The sequence below is a fragment of the Mobula hypostoma genome, chromosome 11, assembly GCF_963921235.1.
Source record: "Mobula hypostoma chromosome 11, sMobHyp1.1, whole genome shotgun sequence".
Classification (NCBI taxonomy): domain Eukaryota; kingdom Metazoa; phylum Chordata; class Chondrichthyes; order Myliobatiformes; family Myliobatidae; genus Mobula; species Mobula hypostoma.
Genome location: NC_086107.1, coordinates 34,016,656 through 34,041,628, shown reverse-complemented (window position 1 = coordinate 34,041,628; position 24,973 = coordinate 34,016,656). Strand labels below are relative to the sequence as shown.

General features: G+C 40.4%; 1 protein-coding gene across 4 annotated transcripts in view; it reads left to right on the top strand.

Annotated features, from left to right (window-relative positions):
* Positions 1 to 24,973, top strand: part of iftap (intraflagellar transport associated protein) — a 44,937-nt gene that overhangs the window by 8,794 nt on the left and 11,170 nt on the right. For 3 of the 4 annotated variants that reach the window (XM_063063156.1, XM_063063158.1, XM_063063155.1), the window contains exons 2-3: positions 12,791 to 12,935; positions 16,088 to 16,242. In XM_063063156.1, coding sequence (XP_062919226.1) covers positions 12,818 to 12,935; positions 16,088 to 16,242 — 273 coding nt within the window. In that variant the 5' untranslated portion in view covers positions 12,791 to 12,817. Of the gene's footprint in view, positions 1 to 11,076; positions 11,155 to 12,790; positions 12,936 to 16,087; positions 16,243 to 24,973 lie in introns of all 4 variants that reach the window. The other variant, XM_063063157.1, reaches the window with a different exon arrangement.

Below are 24,973 nucleotides of genomic sequence, written 5' to 3'. Positions count from 1 at the left end.
CAGGATTGTGTGAGGAATGTCAGGAAGAGGAGTCAGTAGAACATGTAGTTTTGTGTTGCAGGAAGTATGGGATACAGAGAGATGATGAGAAATAAATTAAGGGAGTTGGAGATGCAGGAATTCACATTAAAAGGGTTGCTGGGCATGGGTGAGAGAGCACAAGTCCGGGTATTTTTAGCGTTTTTAAGGGGTACAGGGGTTTTTAATAGAATATGACGAATAAACAGGAATAGGATACTAGGATGGTCAAAGATGGGAGGGTGAAGTGTAGGTCTGTGTGTGTGTGTGTGTGTGTGCGTGTGTGCATGCGCACGCGCGATTGGATGAAGGGATTTAGAATGCATGTCTAGTGCACATTCTGGAGCAGAGGGTGGCGGTAATGCACCATTAAGTTGGATGCCAACCGCCGTAAAACAAGATACAGACAGCCAGACTCTCCGTTTCCTCAGCACTACCGGCCCCTCCACCTATCTTTGTATCGTCAGCAAACTTAGCCACAAAGCCATCTATTCCATAATCCAAATCATTGATGTACAATGTAAAAAGAAGCGGCCCCAACACGGACCCCTGTGGAATACCACTGGTAACCGGCAGCTAACCAGAATAGGATCCCTTTATTCCCACTCTCTGTTTCCTGCCAATCAGCCAACGCTCTATCCACATATGTAACTTGCCCGTAATTCCATGGGCTCTTATCTTGTTAAGTAGCCTCATGTGTGGCACCTTGTCAAAGGCCTTCTGAAAATCCAAATATACAACATCCACTGCATCTCCCTTGTCTAGCCTACTGGTGATTTCCTCATGTCTTCCTGCTTATTTCTTGCTGTCAGTGACAAAAATCATTGACATGTGCAACTGATGCTATTTTAAAACTGTTTGCTATAAGCATGATGTAGTGTCTAACAGACATGCATGTGCACAGAACTGATGCTAGTTAGAAACTACAAACGAGAAAATCTGCAGATGCTGGAAATCCAAGCAACACACACAATATGTTGGAGGAACTCAGCAGGCCAGGCAGCATCTATGGAAAAAAAGTACAGTCGACGTTTTGGGCCGAGACTCTTCAGTCCTGCCGAAAGGTCTCGGCCTGAAATGTTGACTGTTGAGCATTCTGTTGGATTTTTTTGTGAAGGTAAGTTGGGTTGTACTTCCACAGACTGGTAAGTCAGTAAGAGTGATCATTTCAAAACTGAGGACAAAGGTTGGAAGAAATTGTTTCATGGAAAGGGTTGCTGGAACATGCAGTTTTAAAGTATGAGACACAGGATATTGTAATCTTTACAGTAAACCTGACAAACATTCTGATGCAAGTGAAAAGTTTGAACTGTGGAAAGAGAGAGTAGGAAAGTGAGCTGGCACAACACATTTGTCTAAACATTTTCAACTTAGAATTCAACAATTTAAAACAAAAGAAAAAAGCAGAGATATTATAAACTACTTACCGTAGTTTCCTTCGAATGTTTTACATGTATTCAAAATATGATGATTTATTTAGTAGAATGCTGTTTCTCTAGTTCCTTTAAAAATGAACATGCCTGATCTGGTGGCTTGTGTAATGACCTTACAGGCAGTAGTTTCTAATCTACTCCAGGTCTGCAAAAAGTATATTCAAAGCTACGCTCTTCTGTCGTGAACGAATTGACATTGCAACGTACTGAACTTGCTTCTGTGAATTATTTCAAATGTACCTACAAAAAAATGAAGAAATAGAATCTTTAAATCTCCTGGTTTGTACTACACAATATATGGTGAACTAATCACTTACAAAAATTAGACTGAAGAATAGAATTGACTGTAAAGAGCATGCACTGACTTATTTCTGATCCTTCTGTATTTTGTACTTAGCAAACATTACATTTTATTGTGGTTATCGCTGTATAAAATCTTCTTCCAAGAAAAGGAGCTGACAGATGCCTATGTTTCATCAGTTTAAACCACAGAATAAAGAGCTCTATGCTCTTTTTAATTTATAACTTGCGAAACCATTTCCAAAGATTTTATATAATACTCTTATAATTGTTATTTATTTCTTGAGGTACAGCGCAGAACAGGCACTTTCAACCACTTGAGCCATGCTGGCCAGCGGTGTCCTGATTTAATCCAAGCCTAATCACGGGACAATTTGCAATGACCAATTAACCTATCAACTGTTACTTCTTTGGACTGTGAGAGGAACCCCACACGGTCACGGGGAGAACGTAAAAATTCCTTACAAGAAGTGGCAGGAATTGAAACTTTTTTGCTTGTACTGTAAAGTGATGCGCTAGTCACTACACTAATATTCCGCCCCTCTAATATTAAATAATATAAATATAAAGTATTACATAATTGGGTATTTAATATTATTAGTCTATCACAAGTGAGGTTTTCGTATATTAAGGGTAATATGATTGCAGTTCAAGTGTAAGTTGCAATGTGAGGTAAGTTCATTGTAAGAAATATTTGCTTCTCAAAATGGTTCAAGGGATAAATAGGTTTAGAATTGTATCCCTGCTGGAAACCATATGCTACAACGATGACGTCCTGGTTTGACTTAATGCTGTTTGTACCTTTTGTAATAGCAATCATGCAATTCTTTGTTAGTATTAGTTCATAACAGGTTCAGTTTTTAAGAGATAGTTGAACAAGCAGAGGAAGGAATTAATTATCAATTAACAAAAGGAGATTGACCACTTCGATTTATATTCAATGTAATAAAATTGGATGAAAAAGTAGTGATGCACATACTATTAATAAGCTTGGTTGAACATGACCTGTATTTCTTTTAGCGACCTTTAATATTTCTTTGTTTATTTTTAAATCCTGGTTAAAGAGGTAGGCAGTTAATCTCCTCTTTTGTTAAGGTTTCCTGGTATGCTGTTGTCAACTTGAATTCTAGCAAGTTAAAGTGCAAAGTGTTTTGAGCAAAGAGCATTTTGGATAGAAATTCCAATGGATGGAATGTGTTTCTGTTGATTGTAATTCACTGAGAAGAAATTGATGAAGACGGATCTAATAAAAGAGGCAGAGTTCTGAGGTTTAGAGCTTCGAGTGGCATAGTAAGTGAAGATCTAATTCAGGATTACTGTGATATTTATCAAGGTGACAAAGTGGTCATGCCGTTTGTAAAATTGATTTTAAAATATTATAGGTGTTAGGGAAAATATTGACTTTGATTTGCTGGATTTTGTCAGCAGTTCTGACAATCTATAATAGTCCTTGAAATTGCAAATCTACTGGCCAGACTCAGCAGGCTGTTTCCTGGTTGTACCCTGCTACTAGAATCACATGGAATCTGTTGATTGGGAAACCTGCATTTAGATTATGCCTGGGCTAGTTCGGGTAAGGACCTGTGAGTTACTTAACTTGAATTGGGACTTTAGAGATGTAAGGATAAAAGGAAGAAACAAAGTAATTTTTTTTGAAAATAACGTTAAAATAATTTCTGAATTCCAATAATATTTGAACTCATTGAAAATCTTGGCATCCTCGACAGTTGACAGATCTGTGTGCCTGAAGCATTTTGGTCAGGATTATTCTGTCACTGAATTTTATTTTGAGGCTGTACCTACCTTTGTGGGCTCCATTGCTCAGTCCAGGGCCATGGAATATGGCTTTTCATTCCAATGAAGGTATGTTTTGTGTCATGAAGAAAACAGACAGAAGTGACTGGCAGAAGATGCTATTTAGAAAAAAGTTGATCATTTGAACCTTTTGTTGATACAGTACCACAAAGCTGAAATAATATTGCAGTATTATCGAGAAGAATTAGCTTTGTGATACAGAATTTGTTTGATGTTTTGTTGAAAATAGATGGATAATTTTCAGAAAAGGACATAATTTGTAATGGTGTCCTTTAATAGTCAGTTTTGTATGTATCATGTTATGCATAGTTTTTAAATGGCTTAGTTTTTGCAATGATAGAAGTTACAAAACTTGGCAAAATAGATATTCTTGATGGAAGTGGAGACTAAGATGACATTGACAAGATGGTGAAATGTTTAGAAACATGAGCTCACTGAGCAGACAGATATCAATGTGGAGAATGGGAAGGCAAAGCAACAGTGAGCTCATGGACTGTATACAGATTACAGAGGAGGAGGTGTTTGCTGTCCTGAGGTAAATTAGGGTAGATAAATCCCCAGGGCCTGACAAGGTGCTCCCTGAGGGAAGCAAGCAGAAATATTTAAAACAACTTAGCCAGGGGCAGTGGCGTATCTAAGGTATGGCGGGTATAGCACGTGCCCTGGGCACCACTTGAAGGGAGGGGGGGCGCCACTGAGCAGTTTCTTTTGAAGTCAGACAAGCCATCCTCAGATAGTGAGAAAAGAATTTTCTTCAGATGTATGATCTGTCTTTGATTATCATGGGTGAGAAGCACTAGGATGGCCTTATTTGGCCTTATTTGAGAGCATTGTGTAAGAAGTATGGGCACGTGACCAAGTGGTTAAGGCACTGGAATAGTGACCTGATGGTCGTCAGTTCGAGCCCCAGCCGAGGCAACGCGTTGTGTCCTTGAGCAAGGCACTTAATCACACATTGCTGTGCGACAACACTGGTGCCAAGCTGTATGGGTCCTAATGCCCTTCCCTTGGACAGCATCGGTGTTGTGGAGAGGGCAGACTTGCAGCATGGGCAACTGCTAGTCTTCCATACAACCTTTCCCAGGCCTGCGCCCTGGAGGGTGAAGACTTTCCAGGCGCAGATACATGGTCTCACAAGACTATCGGATGTGTAAGAAGATCATGAAATATTTCTTCACAAAGAAGAAGGAAAATGGAGCTGAAAGACATCAGAGATGAAAGAAACGAATGGCTGATGAGAACTTGAGAGACACTGGGTTAACAGCTAAGGAAGAAATGGAAAGACTCATGAAGGGAACACTCGATCGTCTTCACAGAGAAATGGATGAAAGGTTTGCTTGTTTGCACAACACTGACACCAAGTTTGGGTTCCTTCGCAATGTCGAGGGACTGTGTTATGGCACCGATGGTAACGACTTAAAGAAGAAAGACGAAAATTTGGGCGAATTGTACAGCCCTGATGTTGATGGACAGCAGCTCTATGAAGATATTTTGGATTGCAGAATGTTGCTATCAAGGCGGGCCAACATGAAAATATCAAGACCTGAAGATCTTCTTGAATTTATTGTTCAGTATGGAGATGAGAGCGTCTTCCCCAATCTTCGCATTGCTATCCAAATAATGCTAACCATCGCAGTTTCCATCGCCAGCTGTGAGAGATCATTCAGCAAGCTAAAGCTAATACTGTTGTATTTGAGAGCCTCCATGGGTCAAGGCAGACTCTGTGATCTTGCTCTGCTGAGTGTAGAAAGAGAAGAGACTGAAAAAACTGACTTTGATCACATCATAGACCAATTTGCTTCAGTGAAAGCAAGGAAGGTGCAGTTATAATTTTCATGTCGTGCCATAATTTGTTAATTAAAAGATTAATGAGCTTGACTTGTATTTTTGAGCTGATATTATGGTAAAGTTATCTAAAAGATGGGTGTCAGATGTTTGTACAGAGGCGCAATTTCAGTGCTTGCCATAGGCGCTATTTTCCATAGATATGCCTCAGGGGTGAGTTGCTGTAGGATTGGAGGATTGTTAATGTTCCATTGTTTAGAAAGGCTCTAAGAATAAACCGGGAAATTAAAGTCCGGTGAGCCTGACATCAGGAGTGGGAAAGTTTAAAGTTCAAAGCACATTTATTATCAACATAGACTATATACAACCTTGAGATTTGTTTCCTTACAGGCAGCTACAATACAAAGAAACGACCGATAAATACCCAATGTGCAAAGTAAACAAATAGTACAAACAATAAAAAGTAAGCAAATAACATTCAGTACTAAAGTTCACGAAACTGAGTTCACAGCCACAAAGCCAGTCATCACTACGAAGAGTGCAGGAGCCCATTACTTACAGGCCACAGCCTCAGTTCAGCACCAAGACCTTGCTGAGTAACGAGCTGAACACCAGCATGCCTCTTTCCTCCTGCCCCAACACTCTGACCTTTTCAATCTGGCCGAGTGCTTAAATTGCCCTAGCCTTGGTTCGTTCATCATTCTCAGAGCCAGGCCCTGCTGCTTCAATATGCTGTCGGGCCTGGGCTTTGCCACCTTGTTTCAGCCCATACTGACCTTTCCAATCTGGTCTGGCACCTAACTCGCTGAAACATTGCTTGTTCCTCGCCCCTGGGCCTGGACCCTGCCACCTCGACTCTGCCTTGCCTCGGATCTGCCACTTTGAATTGGCTCCAAGTCAACTCCAGCAGTAGACAACCTCACTCTCAGGCCTGTGCCCCACCGCCTCAATTTGACCCGCACATGTCACAACGTAACCATTCTGCACCTTCGAGATTTCAGTTCACACTGCAAAAATGCCAGGTCATACAGGCGATTCAAAAGCCTGTTTACAAAAGGGAAGTCACAGTCTATTGATTGCAGTGGTCTTTTTCCAGATGAAGTGTGATCGATAGAGTAGTTAGTAGTTTTGTTTGCTGCCAGCAAGACGCCATCTAAATCGGAAGCCCATTTTAAATAAGAAGTTATTGGAAAATATTCTAAGGGATTGGATATACAAGTATTTAGATAAACAGGGACTGATTAGGGATAGTCAACGTGGCTTTGTGCATGGAGGTCAGGTCAAACCAATTTTAAAGTTTTTCGAGGAAGTTACCAGGAAAGTTGATGAAGGCAAGGCAGTGTATCTTGTCTAAATGGACTTTAGCAAGGCCTTTGACAATGTCCCACTTGGGAGGTTGGTCAAGAAGGTGCAGTCAGTCACTTGACATTCGGAATGGAAGTAGTAGATTGGATTAGACAGTGGTTTTGTGGTAGAAGGCAGAGAGTGGTAGCAGATGGTTTCTTTTCTGACTGGCGGCTTGTGATTAGTGGTGTGCCGTAGGGAATCACTGCTGGGTCCATTGTTGTTTGTATTCTTTATCAACAATCTGGATGTTAATGTGGTAAACTGGATCAGTAAATTTGTGGATGTCACCAAGGTTGGGGTGTAGTGTACACCGAGGAAGACTGTCAAAGGTTGCAGCTGGATCTGGACCAGTTGTAAAAATGGGCTGAGAAAAGGCAGATGGAATTTACTGCAGACAAGTATTGGCTGTTGCACTTTGGGAGGACAAAGCAGAGTAGGACTTATATCATGAGTGGTAGCGGGAGTGTTGCCTCTCCCAGAATCATCTGGGAATATAGATACGTAATTCCTTGAAAGTGGCGTCGCAGGTAGATAGGGTCATAGAGAATGATTTTAGCACATTGGCCTTCATAAATCAACATTTTGACCTCAGGAGCCGGGATGTTATGTTGAAGGTGTCTAAGATACTGGTGAGGCCTAATTTGGGATATTGTGTGCAGTTTTGGTCACCTACGTACAGGAAAGATGTCAGTAAAATTGAAAGAGTACAGAGAAAATTTATAAGGATGTTGCCCGTATATCTCCTTGTCAGCATCTAAGATTCTGCTAACAACTGCGGTGTAATTGGCTGATTTATAAATGGCATTTGAGCTGTGCTTAGCCATGAGTATAGAGAGTTCAGAGCGAGTAGAGCGGTGGCTAAGCACACATTCTTGAGGTGTGCCTGTGTTGATTGCCAGGGAGGAGGAGATGTTATCACTAATATGCTACTTGAAAAAGTAACGTTGATGACCATAACCTGTTTCCAAAATTGTAATCAGGGTAACCAGCACAGACTTCAAAAAGATGAATTATGCTTGAATTATCTGGAAGAAGCAATAAAATAAGAAGATAAGAGATTGAATTGATATTGGATCAATTGTGTCCTGACCTGTTGCATGGCATAGTCTCAGTGAGCTAAATTGCTATCGATTGAATTGCTCTTTAGTGAGCAAAGGGCAGTATATAGCATTCTTAAGAGAATTAATAAAAACTAATGTTTGTCCAGGCTTACTAGTTTCCACATATTTATAGCTAGGGTGCCTAAGACTTTAGCACAGTACTGTATTTGTCAAGGTGGAGTGGAGAATAAGTTTGTAAATCTGGCAGGAGCAAGAGATGTTGGGAATGGTGATGGTGGGAGGTGTGTGGGACAGGTGGAAGGGAAGGAGTGCCAGGTGTGGGGTTGGTGCGGGTGCAGACACACCCTGCCTTGAGACACCAGGCAAGGTTGTTTGATTCCAAACAATTGGTTTATTGATTGTTATAGAATGCCTCTCTGATGCTTCCTGCTCCCTCCCCTCTCTGTTCCCTTTTTCCAAACCAGTTTACACTAGAGACCCATATCAGAATCAGATTTATCATCACTCACATAAATCATGAATTTTTTTTTTGTGTCAGTGGGACAGTGCATTACAGAAAATTACTACAGTACTGTGCAAACGTATTAGGCACCCTAGCTACATATATGCTGTGAAGACTTTTGCACAGTACTGTATATCCTATGTTTAAGAAATTACAATGATATTACCATACATTCTGAAGAAATTATGCAGATGTGAAGCTGCTGCTTAGAGGAGACATTTAACCACAGCTCTTTATGCCTTCTTGGACTGACACAAAAGATTCCATGCCATTATCTGATGGGGAAAAGATGTGATATTATCATCTTGATGTTTGTCACTTGTCCAATGTCATTGAAGATGTTTACCTGTTGCTATTTATGGGCTCTAGCTGCATTTGAGATCCTAATGCTCTATGCTGGAGTTGTGCAAACAGATAGGAAAGCATTGTGGGGTGTAAAGATGACTGTGAGGGCTTGATAAAGGGAAATGTGTTCATGTTTGCTAAATCTTTTTTTATTTATTTAAGGCAGGGGTTCACAACCTTTTTTTATGCCATAGACCAATACCATTAAGCAAGGGGTCCATGGACTCAGGTTAGGAACCCCTGATTTCAGGGATGTGGGCTTTGCAGTGGAACCAGCTTTAATTATCCATCCTTCATTGCCTTTGAGAAGGTGGTGGTGGCGAGCTGCCTTCTTGAACTGCAGCAGTCCTTGAGATATGGATATACCCACAATGCCATTAAGGAGAGAGGTCCATGCTATTGACCCAGTGGTGGTGAAGAAACCATGATCAAGTTCAAGTTTAATTGTCATTCAACCATACATGAATACAGCTAAACAAAACAGTGTTACTCTGGAGCCAAGGTACAGAATACAGTACCAGTAGTCATATACAGCACAAGGCACATATAGCACATATAAAATAGCAGTAAAATACAAAAAAAAAAGTCCATGTGGCTGAGTCTGTGAGTGTCGCAGTAGTCTGCAGTCAAACACAATATGGTTTTCCTTCTGCCGAGTGAGCAATGGAGGACAGCGCCGAATCCATGGTGAATGCTGCACACACCGCCTCTGGTCTCCCATGAAGCGCGCCCAACTCCGATGCCTCCCCCTGGCCCGTTGCAAACAGGCGACACCGCAGCTTGAGGCCTTGTCCTCACTGTGACTGAGGTCATGCAGCCTCCCGGCCGTTCGCCAAGATACTAATGAATTGCACTTGCAGCATTCCATGCCACCATGGTCCTCACCAAGTCTAGCTCCTTTAGATTCTCTATCAACGAGCAACTTGCTGATGGAGTAGACCTGCAGTACTTCAAGTTCTTAATGTCCAGCAGGGTCTTAGGAATGTAACAAGCCGATTTAACAAGACAATAAAACCTTTGGTTGACCCCATAGAAGCGGCTGCATCTGTGCGCGCTGCCATCTTACCGGAACAAGTACTGGTATACAGTGTTTCTAAGTCAGGATGGTATGTGGCTTGGAGGGCAACTCTCATGCTTTTGCTGCCCTTGTCCTTCTAGCTGATATTGGGATTAAGAGGAATTGTGGGTTAACAAAGTCCCACTTTTGTGGTCAGCCCAGTGGCACAGCTGGTAGAACCGCTGTCTCACAGTGCCTGTGACCCAGAATCATTCCTGATTTTCAGTGCTGTCTGTATAGAGTTTGCATGTTCTCCATGTGACTCCGTCCTGATAAAGGGTTCCGGCCCGAAACATTGACTGATCGTTTCCATGGATGCTGCCCGACCTGCTGAGTTCCTCCAGCATGTTGTGAGTGTTGCTTTGACCCCAGCATCTGCAGAGTATTTTGTGTCTCCATGTGACTTGTAGGGCTCGCTCTTCCAGTTTTCTATCATGTCCCTCAGCTGGATAGTGAATGGGACTTCATGAGACAGGGAGAGGAGTGTTTAAGTGTGATTAGTGTAAATGGGCTTCTAATGGTTATTGTGGACCAGGTGGGCTACATGATTCCATAGACCATGGCATTTTTTTTGAACAGGAATTACAAGTTCTTCCAGTTTACTAACCAGTATTTTTCCTCCTCAGTTAGTACCACAAAAGAAGATACATCTAAGTTGCTGTTTGCAGTATCTATATTTTATTGACAGAGACACATTTTAGAACATCATCGTGTATGAAGCACAGAATTATAATTGCAAGTTCTTCAGTCCTTTAGAGGAAAATTGCACTTGTGTAAAAATAGCTCAATAAAAGATCATAAACAATTGATTTAGTTCTATTTGCATTCCTACACAATTATTTGTAAAATACAGCCACACTGGAAAGAAATAATTTGATCACTTACTTGATAGCATGTTTTCTGCAGGGGATCACTTTCACGTCCGATGTCAGTTATAACATCAACACATAAATTGGGTAATTTATCTAAAGATGTTTTCTACTACTTTTTCGGACAAGCTTTAAAAACATGGCATCAGTTTTCTATGTATCCTAACTTAGTTATCAATGCTAGAAGTCAGACAATAGATACGAATGCTTCCTGTTACCAAACCACCAAGTTTTGCATAAATCATTGAGATTGCTTCATGTAAACATTTCGTACTGGTTCATTCATGATTCCCCAGAGGAAAAAAATTGCAGAAGTTGGATACCTGCTCTGTAATAGATTTTATCTGTTATGTTTTTAAGTGCTTTGTGATTTAGTATCCTTGTTTCATTGTTAAAAACAATTAATTTTGAAAACATAAGGTATATTCAGATTTATTATTTGCTTTGTGAGTTTTTCCAATTGTCAAATACTCAATACTCAAAATATACGATTCTTTCTATACTTTTTTATAAAACTCACATTAATTCTCCCTTTACATTCCAGCTCACTGAAGATAAAAGCTATCAATATATCAGACATATTTATATTTGTTCACTAGTTTTTATTCAGATCTGTACTTATGTAAGTATGTTTGCCATAATTCCTGAATTATCAGTATTCAGAAAATAATAGGTTCAGGATTGATTGGCCATGTATGCAAGGAGTCATAGAAAAGCATAGCATAGAAACTGGCCTTCGGCGCACCTAGTTCGTGCCGAACCGTTTAAACTGCCTACTCCCATCATCCTGCACCGGGTCCATAGCCCTCCATACCTCTACCACCCACGTAAATTTTCCAACTTCTCCTAACCGTTGAAATCAAGCTTGCATATGCACCACCTGTGCTGGCAGCTTGTTTCACACTCTCACACCCCTCCGAAAAGGTTTCCCCTCATGTTCACCTTAAACTTTTCACCTTTCACCCTTAACTATGACCTCCAGTTTTAGTTCCACCCAACCTCAGTGGAAAAAGCCTGCTTACTTTTTACCCTATATGTACCCTTCATTATTTTGTATATCTCTATCAAATCTCCACTCAATTTTCTATGTTCCAAGGAATAACGTCCTAAGCTGTTCAACCTTTCCTTATCACTCAGGTTTTCCAGTCCCAGCAACATCCTTGTAAATTGTCACTATACTCTCTCAACCTAATTTACATACTTCCCATAGGCAGGTGACCTAAACTGCACTTAATACCCCAAATTAGATCTCACCAACGTCTTATAAAACTTCAGTATAACATCCCATCTCGTACTCAGTACTTTGATTTATGAAGGTCAATGTGCCAAAAACTTTCTTTATGACTCTATCTACCTCTGCTGCCACTTTCAGTGAATTATGGACCTGTATTCTCAGATCCCTTTGTACTACTGCACTCCTCCATACCTTACTGTTCACTGTGTAAGACCTACCTGGTTGGTCCTACTGAAGTGCATTAAATTCCATCTGTCATTTTCTAGCCCATTTTTCCAGCTGGTTTAGATCCTGCAACAAGCTCTGATAGTCTTCCTTGCTGTCCACTCCACCCTAAACTTGATGTCATCCCTGCAAATATGCTGATGCAGTTAACAACATTGTCATCCAGATCATTGATATAGATGACAAACAATGACAGATCCAGCACCAGTCCTTGTGGCACTCCACATGTCACAGGCCTCCAGTCAGAGAGGCAACTATCTACCATCTCTCTCTGGCTTCTCCCACAAAGCCAGTGTCTAATCCAATTTATGACCTCATCTTGAATGCCTACCTGACCAACCTTCCATGCAGTTGGATTTAACATTTGGAGGAGCAAATGTTTCAATGAGTGGATGATATCTAAAAGGGAATGCTGATCATTCATCAAATTTGCAGTTTATGAGATTCTATTGTGTCCAAAATGTCTCTATATTACAGTCTTGCACAGTAAAAATGTTTGCAATGTAGTTATAATTTATTTGTTCTTGAGAGCATGGTAAATGCAATTTTGATTTCCATTCTTTTCCAACTAATCTGGAACAATGTCAATTAAAAGATAACCACTTAGTTAGCAATTCCTGTTAAATAGTCATCAAATTTAATTTAACCTAAAGCATTTGGAATTAAAACGCTTGGACATTTGATTTGATATGGAGACTTCTTTCCTCTCAATGCCCCCCACCCTCGCCTTAGATTTGCTGAAAATATCTGTGAATTTTGGTGCGTTTATGTCTTTTACACCATTTCCTTTCTATTCCAGAGTAATGCATAAGATACACTATTGTTTATGACTCTTTCAACAATGGAGAAGGAAGGTATAACTTGTGAAGCTTTGGAAAAGTTTTGCAGGAGCCATGAACAAACATATGAGGAATTTCTGGAATCTTTTATTCACCTTAGAAAAGGTAAGCAGCTCTGTCAAATTGGATTAAAATTTAGTATTTATTTTATTCATTGACAGGATGTGGGCATCACTTTCTAGGCCAACATTTATTATCTATTTATAACTGTCTCTGAACAGAGAGTGGCTAATGAAGACTGTGGATTGGATTATGGGACTTGTGTTGGGCCTGCAAATGACATAGTTTTCCCTGCGTAATGGTCTGAGTGCATCAGAGCCTTGATGCTGGGGATGTTGGCCTGAATGAGCACAATGATGCTGTTTTGCTTATCCTTCCAATGAACTTGGGGGATTTTGCTGAGGTGTGTTAGTGGTATTTCATCCAGTGCCCTGAGATGCCATCTATTGCCCATCCAGGAATGCAGGGATCTCCAGTATGCCATGAGCTTTTCCTCATTTGACCAAAGGCAATAGAGAGGTGGTTTCTGATATGAGAGGTTCTCATGGTGAATTTTTATGAGACCATAACACACAGGAGCAGAATCATGCTATTTGTCCCATTGAGTCTGCTGCATCATGTCATCATGGCTGATCCATTTTCCTCCCGTGCTGTTTTTGTGCTGTCATGAATCCAAAGTAAGATGGGAGTTGAATTTCTGTGGGTAGCCTAATTTAAGGAGTGTGTTCCACAGTGCCTCCTAGATTCAAAGGTTCAAAGCTTTGTTAAGGCCATATGTAGAGTATGCTGCTGCTTTCTGGATTTTTCTTGGAGTTGCATGTGAAGATTGTGGCATTATGGCTGCAATTGGATAGAGCCCATTCTGTAATTCACGATTGGTTTTTCCCACTGGGAGGAGACCTTTCAAAAGAACCCTGATAATGACTTTGACTTTTATTATTAGGAGAAATAAATCCACATCTAGATTTCTCTTCTTTCTTGGAGATGGCTATGATTCTGGCATCCCTTAACTCCCCTGGTCTATTCTGTTTTTCCCTTGAGGGGATTGAGACTGTGGATTCCTGCTTGAAACATTTTATCGCCAAGTGCAATGGGACATGCAGGACTGTAAGCAATACCACATATGTGGTCTAGCCAAAGGTTTATACAACTGCCATTTGACTTACTGACTTTTGTACACAATACCCTGGCTAATGAAGGCAGGAATACTTTGTAATGCATTTGTTATCTTATCTAGCAACACACATCAAAGTTGCTGGTGAACGCAGCAGGCCAGGCAGCATCTATAGGAAGAAGCGCAGTCGACGTTTCAGGGCCGAGACCCTTCGTCAGGACTAACTGAAGGAAGAGTGACTCTTCCTTCAGTTAGTCCTGACGAAGGGTCTCGGCCTGAAACGTCGACTGCGCTTCTTCCTATAGATGCTGCCTGGCCTGCTGCGTTCACCAGCAACTTTGATGTGTGTTGCTTGAATTTCCAGCATCTGCAGAATTCCTGTTGTTATCTTATCTACTTGTTTTGCCACTCTCAAGGAACTCTGGACTTGGACTCCAAAATCCCTCTGTATATCAATTCACTTAAAGGTGCCTCAGTTTTTGTTAGATAGAATTAACAGTCCATTTTTAAAATTTAGATTTTGTAACTGTGCTTGAGATTTATTGGTCTTCACAAATGGAAATCTAAATCCCTGTCTTCCTCCAAACTGAATTTCTAATCTTAGGTACGTTATAAGTTTCTATTGGAGAAATTATTAGTATTTTCTGCAACATAGCAAAGGTCATAAGGCACTCATCCCAAGGAAAACTGAATTTGTTCTTCTTTTTCATAAATGGCAGAGGGCAAAATGGCAGAAGGGATTTTCTAGGATAATGGTGCAACAAAATGTCACCACACTAATATTGCATTGAGGAATCCACACTAAAATCCTGACACGTAAAATCTTCCTGTAAGATGGCAGCATGTGCGAATGCAATGGCTTCTCGGGGGCTAACCAAAGGTGTTTTATTCTTCGTAAAATTTGTTTTTTTACAATCGAAAGACAGTTCTACTCCAAGAACATCGAGTACTGCAGGGCTACTCCATCAGCGAGCTGCTCGTTGATCTGAGTAGTTGGACTGGTGTCGGCAGCGGAGCCGGGTGAGGTGTAGAAGGGGCCAGCCCCAGTGTTGGAGAGAGAACTGGGTGAGGTGTCGAGGGGGCTGATTGGGATATTGGAGAAGCTAGACAGGATATTGGAGGAGCCTGCCGGTGTGTCGGAGGAGCTGGTAGGGATATCGGAGGACAAACAGGAGAGAATCTGCAGATGCTGAAAGTCTAAGCAACAAAATACTGGATGAACTCAGCAGGACAGGCAGCATCTATGGAAAAAAGTACAGTGGACTTTTCAAGCCGAGATCCTTCGGCAGGCCCTGGAAGGGTTTCAGGCTGAAACATTTTGTGGGTATATCGGAGGAGCCCACTGGGATGTTGGAGGAGCTGGTTTGGGTTCGGAGGAGATGACCTGGCTGCAGACCATGTTGCTGCTCAGAAGCATCGAAGTTGGTGCTGTATATCCGTGGAAGATTGTCTTAGACGTTTCTCTTGCGATTGCAAGACTCTTGGATAGTGATAATGTAAATTACTGCAGGCTTGTTACCCTGGTCTGATGGAGGGACGGTTGACATGGGAGCTATGTAGCCTTGTTTATAATGAGAACTAGGCCACAAGCCTTGGGTTTGTCTGCTGCAGTGGATCAACTGAGAAATGTGGAAGTACTACAACATGGTTGAGCTCGGCTGTGGCCTAGCCTTGCCCTTCAGTGTGGCTCTTCCGTGTTTGAGTGGTGGAATGACAGGCTGGATTGCGTGCGTCTGTATACTGTCGGGAGATTGCTGGACATTGTCGCTCCGGGTCTTGGAGTATATGTTTTTTTTACTGAATATGCTTCTTTGAATTTGTTACTCACTTTTTTTTTAATGTTTGCTTGTTATTTTTGAATGTTTTGCACCTTGGCGTCTAAGGAATGCTGTCTCATTCAGCTGTATCTATGTATGGCTTGAATGATAATTAAACCTGATTTAATTCGATTGATTTGACACCTAGAACTTAGCATGATTCAATGTGTTGATTTAGAGGTCTGCCTGCCTTTTCATCACTTAGATTATTTAGTAAAATGATACATTGCTTGCTTTTTGATGGACCGTATTGTCAAGCTGTTTGACTTATGAACAAATGTAGTATTTAAATCGCTGAGTAAATATTAAAGCCTTTTTATTTCCAGAGGACACAAAGGAACAAAATACAGTACCTCCGACCATTGCGGACATAGCAGAAGATGCTGAAAAATGTATAGATATGAAGAAAATACTGACAAACTCTCCTGAGAAGGGAGGACAATCATCTAAGGATGATGAAGAGACAAGATATGAACCGGAGGTACTTAGGAGTTATGTTAACTTATCACTGCATTGACTTGTATCAGATTTTTTTTTTACGCAGAGGCAGTTCTTTTGGCATATAGGAAGAACAAGGGTAATAGAAGCAAGAGTAGGCCATTTGACATTCTGAGGCTATTCCACTATTCAACAAGATTATGCCATATTTTCTACCTCCGCGCTATTTCCTGCACGATTTCCATATCCTATGATTCTCTTACTATTGGCACATCTATTAATCTCGGTTTTGAATTATCTCAAAGAGTGAGCTTCCACAATTTCTTTGGGTAGAGAGTTCCAAAGATTCCCCACTCAGTGAAGATTTCTGAAAGAGGTGGCTGAAGAGATTGTAGAGGCATTAGTAATGATCTTTCAAGAATCAATAGATTCTGGAATGATTCTAGAGGACTGGAAAATTGCAAATTTCTTTCTTCAAGAAGGGAGAGAGGCAGAAGGAAGGTAATTATAGGCCAGTTAATCTGACCTCAGTGGTCTGGAAGATGATGGAGTCAATTGTTAAGGATGTTGTTTCAGGGTACTTGGAGGCACATGACAAAATAGGCCTAAGACCATAAAGCACATGAGCAGAATTAGGCCATTCAGCCCATCGAGTCTGCTCCGCCATTCCATCATTGCTGATCCCGGATCCCGCTCAGCCCCATACACCTGCCTTCTCGCCATATCCTTTGATACCCTGACCGATCAGAAAACTATCAACTTACGCCCCACAGATTCCCTATTCTCTGGCTAAAACTCCTCCTTACCTCTGTTCTAAAAGGTTGCCCCCTCAATTTTGAGTCTATGCCCTTTAGTTCTGGATACCCCCACCATATGAAACATCCTCTCCACATCCACCCTACCTAGTCCTTTCAACATTCGGTAGGTTTCAATGAGATTCTCCCCACATTCTTCTAAATTCCAGTGACTACAAGCCAAGCGCTTCTCATATGTTAACTTCTTCATTCCCAGAATCATTGTCGTGAACCTCCTCTGAACTCTCTCCAATGACAACACATCCTTTCTGAGATGTTGGGCCCAAAACTGTTGACAATACTGCATGTGTGGCGTGACTAGTGTCTCATAAAGCCTCAGCATTATCTTTTTGCTTTTATATTCTATTCCCCTTGAAATAAATGGCAACATGGTTAGCATGGTTTCCTTGAGGAGAAAATCTTGCCTGATAAATCTTTTGGAATTCTTTGAAGAAATAAGAAGCAGGATAGATGAAGGAGAATTGGTGGTTGCTGTGTTTTTGGAATTTTAGAAGGCCTTTGTCAAGGTGCCACACATGAGTCTGCTTAACACATTTAGAGCCCATGACATTACAGGAAAGATTCTAGCATAGATAAAGCAGTGACTGATTGGCAGAAGGCAAAGAATGGGAGTAAAGGAAGCCTTTTCTGGTTGGCTGTCAGTGACTAGTGGTGTTCCAGAAGGGTCTATGTTGGGACTGCTTTTTACGTTAAATATCAATGATTTAGATGATATTGATGGCTTTGTGGCCAAGTTTGCAGATGATATGAAGATAGGTGGGGGAGGTGGATAGTTTTGAGGAAACGGAGAGGCTAAAAAAAGGACTTGGACGTATTCGGAAAATGTGCAAAGAAGTGTCAAATGGAATATAGTGTCAGGAAGTGTATGGTCTGTCTCCTGATGTCAAAGAGGTTGCCATCTAATCTGACATCCACTGCCACATAGCTGCTGTCTTCAACCTCGTTTTGGAGAAGCTTGGTAACACACAAGAGGAAGATGTTAAAGAGCGCTGGTGCTAGCACACACCCCTGCCTCACCTCTGTGCGTACAAGGAGGGGCTCGGACTCTTGTCCTCCTATGGTCACCTGAGTAGAAGCTTGGGTAACCTACAGGCGTCACATCAAGTCCTTGGAGTGCTTCCACATAAGCTGCCTCCAATGCATCCTGGGAATTACCTGGCGTGAGCGTGTGCCTCACATTGAAATACTTGTAAAGACCATCTGTAGAAGTACTGAGGCCATGATCACCCAGCGCCAGCTGCAGTGGCTGGGGCACGTGATGAGGATATCCTCATGTCGGCTACCCCACAGTGTTATACGGCCAGCTGCATCATGGTCGACGCTCAGCTGGAGGGCTGAAGAAGCGCTATAAGGATCAGATGAAGAATGCTTTAAGGAAGTGCAAGATCAGACCCGAGGACCTGGAGGAGGTTGCTGCTGACCGTACCACTTGGAGACAGCTGTGTAGGGACGGGGTTCGTATTCTGGAGATGGAAAGAACAACCAGAAGACAGCAGAAGAGAGCCAGGAGAAATGCAGCCATGGTTGCCACCACTACCACCACCACCATCACATATACATGTCCCACCTGCAATAGAGCTTGTGAGTCCAGGATAGGACTATATAGTCATCAAAGATCTCACCGTTGAAGAAGTGGACGTTGTCATCAGATTTCAATGGACAACCGAAGAAAAAGAAGATGGTCATGCACTTTGATATAAGAAATAAAAGGGTAGACTATTTTTTAATTGGAGAGAAAATTTAAAAATCTCAGGTGCAAAGGGACTTGGGAGTCCTCATGCAGGATTCCCTAAATGTTAATTTTCAGGTTGAGTTGGTGGTGAGGAAGACAGATGTGATGTTAGCATTTATTTTGAGAGGACTAGAATATAAACAGGGAGAATGCCGGAGTTTGGGGGTAAGAAGGAAAATGGATCAGCCATGATGAAATGGCGGAACAGACTCAGTGGGCAAAGTGGCCTAATTCTACTCCTATATCTTATGGTCTTAAACCCCTGTAGATCTGCAGTAAAACATTTTGGCTTTTGTATACAAATCTTTTCCTAACTAAGGCCTTCCTAACTGTTACCTGCATCTGTATGCCAACTTTCAGTGAATCACATTGGCGATCAATGCTACTTAGTATTTAGTCTAAAGAAATTTAGACTTAGAAATTAAGTCTTTTGAAGACTTAAAGAAGTCTTCTAAAGGAAATTCTCTGCTTTTCGGTCTTGGGCATTAAGTAGACAATATCACATTTTCCCATACCATATTCCATTTGCCATATTCTTGTCCTCTCAATTAGATGGTCTTTATCCCTTTAGCCTTTTTATATTCTCCCAGTTTTACTTAGTTTATCATTCGCAAACTTGGAAAAATGGCACTTAGTTCCCTCAGTCAAATCATTGATACTGTATAGATTTTGAAAATCTGGGACCCAGGCACTGGTGTTTGCTGTACTCCATTAGTAACAGTTTGCCAACCTGAGCCTGCCTGCTCCCTTGAGTTTAGAAGATGAGAGATGATCTCGATGAAACACTCAACTTTTTTTTAGGGGCTGAACTGAGTTTTTGTGAGATTGATGTTTGTCTGGCTGACGTATCTAGAACGAAGAGTTAGAATCTCACAATAAGAAGGTGGGGGTTCAGGGTATTCAGATGAGATGCATTTTCTTCAGTAGAAGATGGTTAGGATTGTGGAAGCTCAAAGTATATTCAAGACAGAAAATAGATTTTTAAATGCTAAGGAAATCCAGAAAATGGAAATATTACATGAACATGACACTATCTTATTGTCATTACTCCTTTTATTTCTTATTACCTATCTTTGAATTGCTCCAATATTATAGTTAGTATCAGCTGTCAGCTGGGCACTCGAACATCTGCTAAAGGGTGATTATCGTGATCTTCCTTGTATTATCAGTTAAGGTTTGTGGCTGCCTTCACTAATCTTGACGAGATTACAGCGATAAAGAACTTCTTTTCGCAATAGGATCAGATCTGTTTTGCCTCAGTTCTGGCTTTTAGAACTCATGACACAGTCAGACATTATTTGGTCTAGGGGCTATTCTCAGATTTCTGAAGGCCAGCATCAATGGATCTGGGAACTGTTCCTAGTTAAGTGCCTGCAACTATACCCCAGTGTTGCATTTCTTGTGTTGTGTAGCATTGTGTAGAAATGGAGACAGAAGGGACTGCAGACGCTGGAACCTGGAGCCATACGCAAAGTGGCAGAGGAGCTCAGCGGGTCAGATAGCATCTATGGAAGAACCGGACAGTTGACATTTTGGGTCAACATTTTTCATCTAGATTTGTGTTCAGATGATGGGTTTTAATCCAAAATATTGACTATTTCCTTCCATAGATGTTGTCTGATTCACTAAGTTCCTCCAGTGCTTTGTGCGTTGTACAAAAATGTTTAATTCAATGCTTCATTCCTTTTTAAGAACTGGAGGCTTGGTACTGGTTGGAGCTAGTTGCTTTTCAGGTTGTGGAAGGTATTCGCAAATCTGTTAGCAGATGTTCCTTAGTAGATCCTTGTGATTTGCAATTCACTTCTGCATATGCTTTTGTGACATGTCATGAAGGCTTTTACCTCTTCTGCTGTTTCAGGTAGTTACAACTAATTATGCCAAATAACTTAATCCACTAACAAAAGCAAATGAGTTCTTTGTTTACGCTATTAAAACTCATGTGATTTTACACACTGTTTGTGCCAAAGAAAACAGCCCCAGCCTTTCCAATCTTTACAGTACTTGCCATACAGAATAGTTGCAATAAGATCAAATTCTAATTTTAACTTGAAAATAAACCTGTGCCTTGATGTCTGAAATATCACATTTCAAATTATGTGAATCAATAATTTCACTAACAATTTGTTAGATTTAGATAAAAATAAATATGTAAGTATTTATAATTTTTTTGAATAATTGTAGCATTCAGCTGAATATTTTTCAAATTCAGTTCAATAATATGGTATCCACATGAAGAACAATGTATTCATGTAATTTCCTGAAGACTTCTATACAATATTAAACTATGTTAACTTTATCCATCAGCTGAATTTACACTTAGATGGTAAGGAGGCCTGGAACCTGTTGTCTCAAATGGGGTAGAGGTGTAAATTCTCTCTGCACTTGAAAAGTACTTGAATGTGTATTTGAAGAGCTAAAACTTGCATGGAATGGCCTCCTTTCTCAATATAATTTTCCTGTAATTCTATGCAATATATGTTCCGTGTATTTATTTCATTTAAATAAAGCCTGCCTGTTAAAGATATTATGTAGATACTTCACAAAAAGAGAAGCATTGAATAATGACCGAATATACTACTTTTAATGGAATTTTAATGATCGCTGCCTAACTAAGTAACTGCTCAGGCTTTCCTCATGTGATGTGATGTACTAGCTTATGTTACTTATAACAAATGTTTCCTGTTTTGGCTAACCATGTAGAACATTTGTTATTTTGTTAATGCAAGAGTGAACAGAATGCATTTATCTCACAGTGTTTGGAACAAAATATATTCTATATTGTAATCTCGATTAGTATTTTGCAGAACTTATTAGAACTGTTAAATAACATTTAAATTAAATAGGCCAAAGAGAGAGAATTTTGAAGTAATTCTTTCTGCCCACCTTAGGAATGTTTCTTTCCATAACATGATTAATATTTTAATCCCAAAACAATTAAATGCATTGCAAAGGACAATATCAACGTATTTGCCAAATGAGCTATTTTCTTTGTAGCTTTTTTAAAATCTTTTATTTTATGCATTCATTATCCCAGGACAAACTGGCCACCAAAGCTGCTGGTTCAGGATTAATGAAGAAAAGTCACCTACAGCTTTGCTAGTATAGTCATGCCCCCTACAGTCAGATCTAAAGTGGTGTGTTGCTCAAAGTAGGCTGATTTGCCATGTTATGCAGCAGAGTGCCTTGCATTCACTCTAAATAATTTGTGACTTCATTTGACTATACTTAATAACAATATAGTTAGTAAATCTCTTCCAGTGATGATTTTGATTTTTTTTAAAGTTTGCAATTTGCTGATGACTGTATTTGCAAACTAATTACTAAATTATGATTATATATTTGTTATTCTTCACAATCCACAGAATTTTAAAATATTTTTTGTTTGTAAATAACTATGAAGCTAAAGAAACTGGTTTTATGGTTATCTCTGAGAATTGTTTTCAATTGTTCTACTGTTACTTGGTAGTGCTGACATTTTTGTGATTGACTCTCAAACAAGTGAACTAAAAGGCCTAAACATTCTTCCATCAGGCTTTAAGCTCCGAATAATTGCCTATTGCCTACTTTTTTTTTCCTCATACAGTTCACAAAGAAAAATATGATAAGTCCAGGACAAAGTTCTAGTCCTGGTTTTGGGAAAGAGAGAAGGGCCAATCAAATCACTGCGTGATAAGCTGAAGGTGGGAATGGTAGCTAGAGATTGGAGTTAGTAACAGTGAAGGCAGGTAGTGGTTACTGGAAATTGGAGAGGGTAGTAGGAGATTCTTTGAATGTGTTTAGAGGGCCTTGTGCAATGTTACCTGCAGAGTTGAAACTGTTGAGGTGAAAGTTGGCAATTGGAGCCTTGGAGGATGAAAAAGTCTGACAAGAAAACATGGGAGTCATTTACGAGATTGCCAGAGTGGTGGTAAGTGAGTGAAGAATCTGAGGCCTAAGTGGAGCAGGTAGGGGCGTAAGGTAGATTAAAGGGAGCCCACCTGTAATAGGATCTCTATGCTGGGATAGCATCGTTTAAAAAGCATTCTTTAAATAGGTTTCGTAGAAAAAATGACTACTGTGCTTGGGTACTTCTGGTTCAAGATGGCGCCAGTGAAGCTCAGTGACTGCTTATCGGCAGAGTCGGGGTGAGTGGAGGCAAGGCAGCAGGCCCATCGCTGAGAGTGAGGAAAGACCCGAAAGGTTCGATCAATTTAAACTCGGAGCCGAATTGGAAAGGTCGGGTACAGGCCAAATCGAGGTGGCAGGGTCCAAACCCCACATATCAAAGCGACAGAACCCAATGTTTGACTGATGATTTAAGTGCTGGGCCAGATTGAAAAGGTCAGGATGTTCAGGTCGGAGGTAGGGGATGGGCCTGTTTAGCTCACAGCTCCGTGACATTTACTCGGTTCTGCGCAGAACTGAGGCTCTGGTTTCTTGTCTGTGGGCAGACTCTCTTTCATGGACTTCGGTTCTGAATGTTTATTTGCTTTCAAGGTTGTATAATGTATACATACTTTGATAATAGGTATACTTTGAACTAGTATTCTGGACCAACATTTTTTAATTGCATTGCTATCTGCATTTGGCCAGCTGGTGGCATAGCGGCATCAGCGCCGGACTTCAGAGCAAAGGCTCCCGAGTTTGAATCCAGCTGGCTCCCTTGCACCTTTTCCATCCGTGCTGGGTTGAGCATCCAGCTAGCAACTCGTCCTTGTAAAAATAAGAAAGCCTGCTTAAAAAAATGCCGTCATGACGGCGTCCCGATGACTCCACTTGGGGATAAGGACTTTCTTCTTCTATCAGCATTGGAATGAAGCACAACCATCTTAAATTTTATATATGTTTTTTGTCAATTTGGAGCTTTCATTCCATCATTTTCAATTTGTTAAAAAGTCCAAGTGAAAAGATTTAACAGACACAAGAGTATGACGTCTACATTTTATCTTCCACTTTTGACAGATGAACAGATGTTACAGTCTGCAGGTATTATTTCCAGTTTAATCACTAGTCCCTCTAGAGGAATGAATAAAAGGTAATAATATTTAAATCAGGTTCTTTTCCTGAGATTTTGAGATCCATTTGAACTTAATGGTATGGGTTTAATTCCCTAGGGCCGAGGAATGCCATCAACTGAAATGAGAAGGTAGCTGTTGAGATTTTCTAATACAGTGGATTCCGGTTAATTGGGGCAGCCACTTATTTAGGACAACTCTTAAAGATCAAAAAAGAAATGAGAAAATAGCCCTTTGTTTTCCCTTTGTTTTTGGATTCCCTTTGTTTATTGGGGACATTATGCTGCCTAATTGGGACAGGTGACTGTTTCTGAATAGTTTCTAACTAGCATCAGTCATGAGTACTTGGCTAGCCATTAGACACTAAACTGTGCTTAGAGTGTACAGTTTTTAAATACTGTCAGTTACATATGTTTGTGTTTTAAAAAAAAACTTGTGATTTTTATCAATGGTAGTTGGCAAGAAATAAGCAGTAAGACAATTCAGAACTGTTTTGCTCATTGCGGTTTCAAGCATTCAGGCTTGGAGGTGCCAGAAACAGCCAGGGGTGAAAATGAAATGATTTTGTTACTTCAACAAGTTAGGAATAATGAAGAATTTGAAGGTATCAAGAATCATCTTGAAATTTGTAATGAAAATGACAATTTGAAGAATGCAACCCTTGAAAGCATTGAATGAAGGCAGCCCATATCTGCACTAGGTGTCTGCACTGAGCTAGTTCATTTACAATCAATCAAAGGAACATGGAAGTGTGCACTAGAAGAATTAGGATCTACTACATAGTTTTTTTAAAATTTAGTATTGGTAGTCTTCTAATTTGTTTTGCATTTCATTTAAATACATAATTTGTTAATTTGTTAAATAGTGGTTTGTCTTTTTTATACCTTTTGAGTTATTTCCATGAAAATTTGGCTAACTGGGGCAACTGGTTAATTGGGCCAAAATGTACTGACCCCAAAGTGCCCCAATTAATCGGAATTCACTGTATTGTCTTGGATATGTCGGTGGAGCTGTTTCCTGCACCTTGAAGCAAATTTATAATTGCTCCTCAAGAAAGAGGAGCATTGTAGGGTACTGGTTTCCTCTATTTTGCAAACTTCATGCTGTAATTGCTTAATTTATGGTACTGCACAGCTATGAGATGTTAGTAGTTAATTCAAATAAATTTAACAAGCTGATGGTTTGCTTTTATAGATGCCCATCGCTAAATTATTTTTATTAACATTTTGTTTA